General features: G+C 37.6%; 2 protein-coding genes across 5 annotated transcripts in view; one reads left to right on the plus strand and one right to left on the minus strand.

Moving 5' to 3' along the window:
* Nucleotides 1-12,502, plus strand: part of LOC114361416 (calcyphosin-like protein) — a 72,677-nt gene that overhangs the window by 38,018 nt on the left and 22,157 nt on the right. Inside the window, exon 1 of one of the 4 annotated variants that reach the window (XM_028316418.1) lies at nucleotides 9,413-9,449. The exons of 1 other annotated variant lie outside the window; for it this stretch is intronic. In XM_028316418.1, coding sequence (XP_028172219.1) covers nucleotides 9,428-9,449 — 22 coding nt within the window. In that variant the 5' untranslated portion in view covers nucleotides 9,413-9,427. Of the gene's footprint in view, nucleotides 1-9,412; nucleotides 9,450-10,340; nucleotides 10,571-11,871; nucleotides 12,074-12,502 lie in introns of those variants that run through there. 2 more of the 4 variants (XM_028316420.1, XM_028316421.1) reach the window with 2 other exon arrangements.
* Nucleotides 7,544-8,492, minus strand: LOC114361418 (ribosome biogenesis protein TSR3 homolog). The gene has a single exon (XM_028316423.1). The coding sequence runs from the start codon at nucleotides 8,348-8,350 to the stop codon at nucleotides 7,610-7,612; it is 741 nt and encodes a 246-aa protein (XP_028172224.1). The 5' UTR covers nucleotides 8,351-8,492; the 3' UTR covers nucleotides 7,544-7,609.

The raw sequence follows: 12,502 nt of genomic DNA on the forward strand, positions 1-12,502 counted from the left end.
ATCGAGGGTATACTTTCCTTGTGGTTCCGAAAAAATTGCTGATTTCTGAGAAGTAATGTATTTTTTGTCCCGTTTAATTCGTTTAAAATAAATTCCATGGTTGTTAGCACGTTTCCATAAACAATTTTCAGAACATGCGTAATTCTCATTAATTTGCGTGCGTTGATTCGGTAAAATAAAGCTTGAATGAGCGAGCATATTACACGGCGATTTATTTATAGCTTTAGGCGATAAAAGATTCGATGATACGGGGTTTTTGTGGAAATATGATTGCATATCTTTATATTGAAATGCAATACTGGATTTTGAAAAAGTGCTAGAAGAATTAATATTGTACATTGCAGCAGCCCAATTCAAACCTTGATTGGGTTTCTTTGCTGGTAATATCTTCAGAGTTTTATTATCAGTTATTTTCGTCTCCTTAACTGTTACTCTGCTTACAGTAACAACCTTTGGTGCTTTGATATTTGTTTTAAGTTTTTTATCATTTTCTTGCAATTTTAGAGTGCAAAAACATCTTTTCAGCATAGGTCGAATACCGGCTGCTTTGTTAGCTTTGTTAATTGCGGCTACTTGAGTATTCTGATGGCTACTCGTAGTTTCTTGAGCTCTTGATCCTCTGTGTTTCAACTTTTTAAGCGATTTAAATTCTTCTTTCACATTAATTCGTTTTATGGTAGTAGATGGCGACAAGTCCTTATGAAACTCAATATTAAAGCTAAAAGCAGACCCTATGCGGACAGCTTGTCGCTGTGGTTTTTGTCCGATGTCACCAGCAACACTCTCGATGTTAGTCGAAACTTTTTTCCCCGTATATTTGTTTTTGGCCAAAGCACCTTTAGATCGAAACTTTGATTTATAAGTAATGCTCGTAGCAGATTTCATCTTAGCCTTATCTGTCAACGTGCTTGATTCTCGTAACTGGCGCATTTGTATTCTTTTTAAACACTCGTAAGGGTCGCAGTCTCCCGGAACACATACATTAGGTTCACATTCGTATGGCTCTAAAGCATATTGTCTTCCCTTTTTGGTTTTTGTGCCTTTTGTATGCATGACATTTTTATAATCCACAACGTTACTATGTGGAGTAACAGTTCCAGTTGTTACTTGGTCAATCTGTTGTATTTGCTTGTTATGTTTTGTTTTCTGTAATTTCAGAGTGCAGAAACATCTTTTCATAGCAGGTCCAATAAAAGAAGCTCGATTTTTTTTCTTTACCAACATTGATGTTGACTTTTGACGTTTCTTTATCCTGTCTTGATGACCCCTATCTTTATTGGTTTTTGTTATTTCCGACGCTTTAGATGGCCGTTCTTTGGGACCCTCGTCAATTGGAGCAACGGATGCTTTGTCATTATTATCTTTGTAAAATTCTACGTTAAAGCTGAAACTAGACGATATCCTTACCACTTGACGTTCAGGGCTACTGGGAGTTGTTCGAATCCGCCTTAGAGCCTTTCCTTTTTCTTTATGTTTATTACTGGGAGACTCGTATGTCGCCGTAGTAGATTGTACTTTTTTCGTTTTATTAGGTATAGATCTTGAAGTCAAACTAGATGTTGATTTAGTTTTTCGATAGTCGGTATTGGACTGTTTGGTGTCATGTTTCATCTGTCTTTTATTTATTAGTTTTTGACATTCATAAGGATCGCACTCATCTGGGACACAAATACCTGGTTCACATTCGTATGGTAATAGTTTATGTTTATCTGTTGCAATGGCTCTATTGACACTAACAAGTATATCTGGAGTATAGGGCGACGTAGCACTTCCTTGGGAACGTGACGTTTTCATCTTCTTTTTGCCCGCGTTGGCTAATTTCAATGTACAAAAACATCTACGCAAACTGTGTTTTGTCAGTGTGTATTTCGATTTTCCCGTTGAACTACTGATTTGTGAATGTCTATGGCGTAAACGTTTTCTTTTACCAGTACCTCTAGTATGTTTCTTCACTCGATCTTCGACAACTTTCTCCTGAGTCTGCTCCAATATTTCATCTTTAGGTTTATCCTTGTAAAATTCTATACTGAAGCTGAATGTAGAGCCCACACGTACTATTTGTCTTTGTGATTCATTATTTTCTACTTGTTCCAGCGCACGAGTAGAAGACGATGTACGTTTTTCAGTTTTATCCATTTTTTTAGGTGAATTAGCTACAGAGCCTGTGCTTAAAGATTTTGATGTCAAACTCGAAACTGATTTTTGCTTTGGTTTAACACTTACTCCTGTGGTGATTCCCCTTCCAGGTTCTCTGGCGACCTGGCGATTTAGTTTTTTAGTTTGCACACGCTCTTCAACATTCCTATCCATTTGGTCTAATTTGCGTGTTGAAGTTTTTGACTGTGTTGCAGTCGTCGTATGTTTTGAAGAAGATAATGCCGGTCTGTATCGGTTTCCTTTTCCTTTTAACTTCAAAGTACAGAAACATCTTTTAAGAGCATGACTTCCAGCACGGGCCTCTCTTTTTGAAGATGTCAGTTTTGTTTGTGAGGATTTTTCTAGTTCTGAACCTAATTTAGCGTGTCGAGTTCGACCTTGTTTCTTCATGTGTATATGGCCAGACGCTTCCGATTGCTTTTGTGATGTTTTTCTAGCTTTCCCTTTACGAATCTCTATTCCTAAACTAACAGACGAACTTGCCTGTTGGCCTTTTTTTGGTTTTGAGGCCACAGGTGGTAGGCTTGTCGTAGATTTATCCGATTTAGTTTCCTTTGGAGGTACTTTAGAATGTGCTTCCTGACAAGCGCACATTTCGTTTTCTTTTACTTTTCTAGATTTTGTAACAGTAACACGAGGTTCAATGCCTGTCTTTTTGATGCCAAGATCTACACTAATTCGCGGCTCCGCTGAAGGTCGCTTCTTTTTGATTGCTTGTTTTTTGGTGCGGTCTGTTTCTGTGGTCACACCTACTCCTTGTTGTTGAGCTTGTAAACCTACACTTGATGCACCTGATGACACACTAACATTTTTTTCAACGCCAAACTTATCCTGCTTTACTTTCTCTTTCTTTTCCCGTCGAATTCTTCGCAATTTTATAATTTTAAAACAATTCTCAGGTACGCATTCGTCAGCAACACACTCATGTTCGCATGCGTGGTAATCACGATCGTGTTTTTTTCTTTGAAGCCTTTCTTTAAATTTTGCTATCGAATCTTTTTTTGGAATTGGAAAATCCAATTCGTCGAAATTCAATTCTTCAGATGGCGGTTGCCTTCTACGCATAGATTTTCTAATAACAGTTTTAACGTTTTCTTTGGCTCTGTGTTTTGCATGTTTCATTCTTTCCAATGATTTCTTGGCTTCAGCTCCAAAGTGTTCTTTTACTTTCGTCTGTGATTCTCTCAATTTTCTAGCTCCTTCCCCCATACTCTCCATTAAGTTGGTTTTAGATCTTCTAATTTTTTGGTAAGTTTTTTGCATTATTTTTTGCTTCTTCTGTCCCCCGGCGGTTCGTTCATAAGACTCTATCGCAGTCTGTTCCAACATAGCTTTAGAACCTTCAGGTCGTAATCGTTTAATGATTTCTTGTGACTGGCGTTTAATCATGCCGCCGACTTTAGATGCACATGTGCATGGTGCAGATCTAATGGACTTTGCTTTGAACCTAACACTCCTTTTTACTTCTCCCATTTTTTTGCGGATCATGCTTGTTCTTGACGTAGTGTAAGCACCACCGTGAGCTTTCCCATGAGCATGTCTATGGCGACGCATGTGTGACGTGTGCTCATGGGTGTGGGCTTGTTTGGAACCGCAGATGCAGCAACTACAGCATTCGCTCAGTTTTTTCCCGCCGCTCACATTCCCTTTATCAACAAGATCAACGAGCTCTAAAATCGCACTGCTCTTATCAGTAGCCGCCATAGGGCGCGCCTGTACGTGTTTTCTCGGTTTCAAGTTAGCTTTTTCTTTAATACTGACATCACTTTCGGACAGAAGTTGATTCCTGATATCGTCGTAGACAGCTCTTGTTCTGACTAATTTATCTAACAACTTTCGCTCTCTTAGCGGTATATATTTACCGTAATAAAGTTTATCGATTCTCGATCCTCCTGCTATGATTCGTTTGATAGATGGGTTTTCAGATTCACTTTTATACGTACAAGTAGTACACGAGCAACTCTGACTCGGAGCCCCGGAGTCCTGGGAGGGCCTCATTATGATGCTTTTTCTGTACTAGTTATTGTAACATTCAAAATAAACGGCTCGAAAACTCTTGAAACGAGCACAATTTGACATGCACAGATCCAAACAGTCCGTTCACATGACGTACCACATGGTCACATCTACAACATGGTTGACCTGTAAAATTACAGGTTACTGATAAAATTATCTGATTAAAGTTGGTCTACGTGACCACCTTAATAAGTGGAAAAACTACACGCAGACCTTGGTTAGTCAGTCTCCTGAGCTAAATTCCATCCAGCAAGTTGGGAGCACAAGGGAGACAAACCTAGGGTAAAATTTTGAATTATGGATAGAAATTGATAGAACATGTCCTCAATGGACGCATATTAGCTTTTAACCTTGCTTCTATCTGTAGTTTCATCCGCGCACTTTAAGGTCTATTACATAGTCAATCGTGTATCGTAACAAAAAAATGATGGATTCCAAGATACATTTTTATTTACGTCTTACTACTTTGAATCAATTTTGATGAATTATGGTCATCTATAGAGATTGATTGGACCTAAGAGAAGGACATAGGTTACCAAAATAAAGCTTGCAAGGTGTGAAATAGAGGTTGGTTTGTTTAATAAGAGTAGGTATGGATAGTAAATAATGTTGCAACTTACCGGACAAGTACATAGTCACAATGACACGTAAATCAAGCGGTCGATATCAATCTTATCAACATGTTTTCTTCCAAACGCCAGCGCATTAGTGAAATTCCGCCTTTTAGACGAAATCACTGAAATTTTATCGATCACATCGAACTCTCCTCAAAATACTATTGACATTGTCAAAATATCAGAAATACATGTCAGAATCATTTTGAAATGGAATTACGTTCAGAATTTTAGGTGCCAGTGTTTTGGGACGAGGAAGAGTTTCAATATTTTATTATGGACATTATGGATAAGGATTTTCTACACTAGATGCGTTCTGCGGCCTGCGGTCAAGTCAAAGTGAACGCAGCCCGCATCATAGATGAATTTAACATTGTCGGTCAGGGCAATTCGTCAGCAGTCCGGTTTGCGTTCTTTGCTCGTGCCCGCACTGTCAGATCGCATCGAAAAAATTAAGCATAGGATAAATCAATGTTGTTCCAAGATGCCGGCTGCGTTCACTTTGACGACCGCAGATTACAGAACACATCCAGTGTAGCAAATTCTATAGTGCGCATCCTTACTTAAGTGTGAAAGTAGGTGCAAATGTCTACCTACCTCTTTTCTCTTAAAATAAATTATTGCAAAAAATAGCTACTCCCAATAATCTTAGTGTAGCCTTAGATTAATAAAACCTAGATAGATAGTCAGTGCACGAAAAGTGAGGCAGTTTTTAGGGAGCCGGCACGGCTCACCCGTAAACGTCACATGAACTGTCAAAGTGAAAAATTGGTAAACACGTCCGACGAATTTTAATTAATTAAAACGGTTTGTGCTGTGAAAGGGTGTCTTAAATACATCAGAAAAACGAAAGAAAGTGACCAGTGTTACATTTCTACTACAATTAGACGCGTATTTTGCTTGAATTTGGCTTTCAAAAATTAAATACGGGAATGATACCAGTAACAAGAAAATTTTTTTCCCAATTGTTCGCCGTACAAATACACTTCCTTTTTTATGAAATCGAGACTTTTAAGTCGATTTATCTTATTGTTATTAGGTAGGTACTTTGAATTCAATAAATAAGTAAGTACATGATGCGTTTTGTTTTTGTTAATTATAAAATAATTAAAAACGTATTAAAATTTTCCCTACTTTCGGGAAAATCGCCTTCACTGTCTACACTCCCGAACAAAATTGACACTAATGACATAAGATTTTTGCCTCACTCTTGACGAAGCGTTTGTATGAAGACTATCCATCTAGGTTTTATTAATTTAGGAGTGTAGCGTAAAAATTCCAAGTACAGTCAGCGTCAAATAGTTCGTGACACCCAAAGTAGCCAATAAGTTCGCAACACAACTTTTTGGCCATTTTGGGTGTCACGAACTATTTGACGCTGACTGTACCTACCTACCTAACTCAGTATATAGCAGGTAGGTAGGTAGGTAGGTACCTACCTACCTACCTAACAAGCTAATAACAGATAGATTTTTAATAGAGGTTGAAAGTGTTAGTTAAACACTAACACCAATGGATTAAGTAGGTAGGTACCTACATTGGCCGTCTAATAGCATTTTATAACACCGAAACTCAAAAATTCATTTTAAGTAAGTAGGTACCTATAAGGTACGTTTTTAAAATCGGCTATCGAACCTGTACTTAACCTACTCGGTTCTAAACTTCACGCTACCGCACCAGTCCATTGGCCATTTTGTCACCGGCAAGCAAAAACACGGTGGTAGAGCCACCAGTGAAAACAGCCACCAGCAAACATGAACGTAGAGTTAGTTTATTTGCTCAGTGGCCACCAATTAGGTAGGTACGTCTAAGTTCGAAGTTTTTAAACAAAACTGTCTTTTTAAAACAAATTAAAAAAAAAACAATGTAGAGAACCAGCACAAGTTTCGTATCTACTTAGATAAAGCTTGCTCTATAAAAGTAGACTATTAGCCTTGAAACAACGTGTCTAGGAACGAAGTAAAGGCAATTTATAACTTTTTAGAAATAAAAAAACAGAAGATACGAAGTTTACCTAAGTTTTTATTTACGAATTAATGGCAAATGTATATCGGTACATGGAAAATTGTAGTGTTTATTCATCATTGAGGTTACTGACTTGCGAGACACCTGCGTGACAGGTTGCACCGAAGTAAATGTACGGACAAACTCACCTAAAAGTTTTTCTCTAGGTAAATTCCGATGAATAGTCACTTCTCTATTAGCCACATACACAGTAATCACTATACACAGAATTTCACCACTCATACACAAAACAGTTAGTGATAAATAAGTTACTCCGCGAGTTACGAAAACACACTTCGAACGTCACAGACCCAACTTACACTCACAAAATGCAAAAGCAAACTAACTGAATGTACACCAAGCTCAACTTTCGGGAAGCTTTTTACCGGTCTTTGGTAATATAGCGCTACCTGTTGGTTTGCTTTTAAACTACCAACTACGTCACTGACTCGTTGAATTTAAAACAACTGTGATTAAATAGATGGCGCTACTTACTATGACGCATTTAGTTTATGAAGTGTCTGCTAGATGGCGTTATTTTAACATAGCAAATAAAATGTGTTTCAGAAAAGTGAATCTTTCAAAATTATACCTACAACTGGTATTTTTTTGGTACTTTTTATATTTTGTTAAAATGTGAATACTTGTCACAATTATACAAAGGTCAATACTCATAAATTATACAACACTTTTAAATAAATCGCACCTATTTTATTACATTTGAGGTAAATATTGCTTAAATATATTGATACTTTTACAATTATTTACAAATACATAATAACATTACATGAATAACATCACTATTAAATGTAAAATTACTATGAACTATCATCTGACTCAGTCTCAGAATCACTCGGAGGCCACATAGGTTTTGAGTCTCTTTCTTTATTTGCATTCTCTAAGAAGGTGTTCTGTGCTTCTATCACACTCTTACTGTCAGTACATTTAGAATACAGATCTAACACTTCAGAGTTTAATTCCAAGAAAGAATGGCCCCATGAAAATTTTCCTAAATAAAATTGTGCCGCTTTCTTTTGGCCTGTAATAACCATAGCCGCTGCCAATGCCTCAACACAGCTAAGCTGGTACGGCTTTCCGTAATTTATGGGGTTTGCAGCGACTAAAAATGGCAACAATCTTGGATGATTTGATTTCATACGGTCAAATGGGGTTTCATCGATTTTCGCCCAGGAGCAATCTATCACAGCTAGTCCAAACTTTTCTATTATATCCTTATCGGCCGGGCTCACACACTGAGTACCAACAGGAGACAATACGAGTCCTGGAAAGCGTTGTCCAAGTTTTAAGTTCTTGATGAGGTTATGTCTAGCGAGTTTTCTTCCTGAACACTTTTTAGGGTCACAGTGATTTAAATCCCACATGCTGATATTGAAGGTGGGTGGAACACCCTCGTCATCTGAACTCCCTGAGCTCTCGTTTTCATTTGATTCTTCTGACGACGACTGGATACTCAGGTCATTGAATTTCTCGGCGTAATCTCGTTTAACATGATGGTTTGTGCGTCGGTTATGAACGGTGCCTCTCTTTTTTGGTGGCATTGTTTATTAAATTTTTGTCAAATACGTAAATTAACGAATTACCGCTGTATTTTTGGTAAAAGTTACTTTGTTTTGTACCATCAAACCAAAACATCATAACCTCACTTTGTATTGTAACGTAACCACAGATTAAGTATAGATGACCCACGCTGAACTGTCCCACCAAACTCAATGACAGGGGGGCGCTACCATCGTTCAACTATATGGTTTCCAACATGGCAAAAATCGGAACCAGCGATCCGGTATTGACGGTGGCGCCCCACTGTCAATGTCATGCATAGGACAGTTCAGTATTTTGGAACTATAGAGATAAATTAACCATAGAGAAAAGTAATACATGAAATTATAGATGACCCACGCTGAACTGTCCCGCCAAACTCAATAACAGGGGGGCGCTACCATCGTTCAACTATATGGTTTCCAACATGGCAAAAATCTGAACCAGCGATCCGGTATTGACGGTGGCGCCCCACTGTCAATGTCATCGACAGGACAGTCCAGAGCCCCGATTACGGTAACTTTTAACGTCAACAATCCAGACACGCTTCTCGATTCTGCGATACGATTGGTCGTTCAACAGCGTACGTCAGCTGTTTTGACCAATCGTATCGCAGAATCGAGAAGCGTGTCTGGATTGTTGACGTTAAAAGTTACCGTAATCGGGGCTCAGTATTTTGGAACTATAACTCACACACAAACTGTCAGCTGCCAGAACTGTCAAAAATGTCAGTGTCAAATTGTTTTTCTTTTCTTGTTCTTTCAACTTTACGGCATTAGAGATGAACGGATTGGCCTGGAAATTGGGCGATGATTATTATTTATTTTTAAACCATCCTTATGATCACTACTCTCTCCTTTAGACAGGCCATACTCTCGTTTTAATTCGTGAGACAGATAGTAGTAAAACCTGCATAGCTTTATTTAATTTTTCATAAATACTATCAAACTTTTGACAACGTTAATGTCATTTCATTTGTTAGAAAAATCATATATTTTAAAGTTGTGATTATTGTTGAGTAATATTTTATTATCTAAGTTGTGAATTAAAATTTAAAAATTGATTTTACACGCGGAAGGATGAGCAGCGCCTCTATGGCGGGTAAGTTTAAAAAAGTTTTTAGGCCTAAGGGCGTTCAACAACGAGTAAGGCAACGATTACGCAAGTTACGCATAGTTACCAAAAAACATCTTAGGTACCCGTAGAAGAAATTAAGGTTTTTCTCTGCGGTATCACTTTAATTGTCATTACAACAGCTATAGATCTGATTACAACAGCCTTATCTTTTAATGGAGAGACGCTCCTCATCAATCCCTATACCCCGAGATCGCTTAAGCATCCGCACTAGGTTTAAGATTGCTGATTATTATCAGATAGCCTGTTAATTTTATTCGGCCTCAGGTTTCCTGATTCCCTGAGTTCCTACCGTTTAAGCGCAAGAGACAACGCCCTATTCCAAGTCCTAGTTTTCCAAGTGTGATTGACGTTGCTGTGTATTTATTGTAGTATTGGTGCACTATTGAAGTAGCTATACTAAATGAAATGACCGTCTTAGGTTGTCTGTAGTTCGACAGAATATTCTCAAGGCTATCTCTAATGTGTTTACAAGCAATATATCAACAATAGCATCATTCCAAACAAAACGATAGACAATATTGATCATGTAATTTTGATAAGAATCTCGACCCGATTATGGCGACATAACATTTCATAACAATCAGATTGATAAGGACTAATGTATTCCTAATAGCTTCCAATTTGGTGATCAATAAGTTTTACTAGCTTTGCAAGTAGATGATATTTTATGCTTTTCCTTACATCAAAATAAAAGTTGGCAAAAACATCACATCTAGAGTAAGTTAACCGCTTTTTTAGAGAATTTCTAAATATGGCACAAGGTCAAAGTTGTTGTCTTACCGTGTATGCACCAGCCAGTTCATAAAGATACGCGTCATTCCATAGTTTCCTCTTGTCTGAATCACCCATTTGCGTGTTTTTATAAAAAAAATACATTCAATAAACCGTGGCGATACAATAATCGTACTTGAATAGCCTAATTATCCGATGTTATGGCAAATCGATTTTACCAGTGTGACAGCATAATGCCTCCCATTCCCATCGAACATTATTGAGTCGCGAGTGTTAGGTGATAGTGGCCTGGCTGAATACGCCGAATTATCATTGCTTGAAAAAAAAATTGAAATCTTCGCGGGAATTCTCAGGTGAGGAGTGAAATGAAAATATATTTAGTAACAATTCCAAATTAACATTTTTTGTTTAGTGTTTTAACATTTAAAATGATGTTATAACTTTATGATGCACTTATTTAACTGTTAGTTCATGTTTTATTAGTAACTACCAAAGGAAAATTGGTCGTTCAATTTTTTTTCTTAATCTGTTACATTATTTACATATTTTTACGAATTTCAGAATTTTAGACAAAAATAAACAAAGAAGTTAGTGTTTAAAACTTTTATTTAGGGTACCTAGTATTTAGATTTAATGAAAAGCGCTTTTTCACAGTTCAATGTACCAACAGACAAAGAAGGCACATAAAGGCTAACAAGGGCACCTTAAAAAGTTTAAATAGTTATGTTTTTGCAACAAAAAGGTTTAGCCTGGGTGTTGGCTGTACCTAGACCTACCTATTGTCTCTGCACTATTTATCAAAATTGCTGGAAGTCACGGCCTATTTGGTTTATCTTTTATTGAGACAGCTCGCGTAGGCTTGGCTGACTGAGGACGCCAGACTGTGAGTCATGTACTACTAGTTAGGCCAAGCATGACTCGAAAGAAACTTCCAGAACCTAAGCAATTCAGTAGGTGACTTTGTCGCAAATTGAGTGACACATGGCCGCTTTAAAAATTAATCGATTGTATCTCCTGAAGTTGTTTACAACAATTGGAATAACCTTCTTACCTACCTACTTATTGCAATCCATACCACCATACCTACTTAGATAATAAAGCAAAAGTAAACCATCTGTATGTCTGTTACGTTTTCACGACTAAACTGCTGAACCAATTTTGATGTATTTAAGGTGTGGGGATGGACATAGGAAAGATCATAGGCTATCTTTTATTCCAAATAGATCGGCACCTCAGGTTTGATAAACCCTGTCGATCAATCATGTGTATCATATTTTGTTGCATTATCTGCCGAATATAGAGCTCCCTTCCGAAATAGAGTTGGTAAAGCAAATTCACAAATTTGCAAATCGGACGCACATGGTTGAATAGAGCTCCGTGATTTATTCATGTGTCACGCTGTGCGTCCACGCGCATATAACATAGTAATGTTTGTGAATACGGGCGTAAAACAATTGGATGTAAGTGTGGCAAGGCCCTAATACTCAGTTATTAAAGTAATTATTAACTTTCATATATCATATCGCTTGGGAATTAAACAGGCGGATCGCATTTGCCGTCAGTCCTTGAGTTGTCACGGACGACCATTAAGTACTTATTTATTAACCATAGGTAGTTCTAGATACTGTGTGTTTTATTGATTGTTTGAATAAGCTGTTGCCTACTGAGGATTTTCCCACAGCTGTCAATCTGACCACACACCACACTTGCCCATTGCCATCGCCAAGTCGCTCGATGGGGCCACTCTCTAATTGTGAATAGCTTTACATTGATAACAGTCTTCTTATGTTAATATTCATAACATTTTCCTGGACTCAAAAACTCCCGCAGCATTCGTTTAGAACATCTGGAGAAAGGTATTTTTCTCTTGCATTTATTTCCCTGATCAGCCTTCAGTTTGATAGAATATGGTCCACGCCATTTGGCTTCGGTAATATTTATAAGATACCTAACAATTAATTTCATACTATTGCTGTGGCAATAGAAACCTTCATGAATCTGTGATGGGTTTATGATTGTCGAACTGATGTCCTCAATTAACTATTAACGCACCGATCCATCACTTTTCTTAACACTACCTAAGTAGCTGTGTTCGCGATTTCGTACGCGTGACAGAAAATAGAATAATATTTCACGTTTTTGTAACATTTTTCTATACTGCTCCGGCCTGTCTTGGCTGTAAGGTGATGTTATGCATAAAGCCTTCCTCGATAAAGGGGTTAACACAAATATAATTTTACAAATCAGACCAGTAGTTCCTGCCTGATCTCATTCACAATTATTAA

This window comes from Ostrinia furnacalis, unplaced genomic scaffold (assembly GCF_004193835.3).
Source record: "Ostrinia furnacalis isolate ACB-3 unplaced genomic scaffold, ASM419383v2 OfSCF5695, whole genome shotgun sequence".
NCBI lineage: Eukaryota > Metazoa > Arthropoda > Insecta > Lepidoptera > Crambidae > Ostrinia > Ostrinia furnacalis.

Coding starts and splice junctions, on each gene's coding strand:
- LOC114361418 (XM_028316423.1), bottom strand. CDS start 8,350: ATGCCACCAAAAAAGAGAGGCACCGTTCATAACCGACGCACAAACCAT.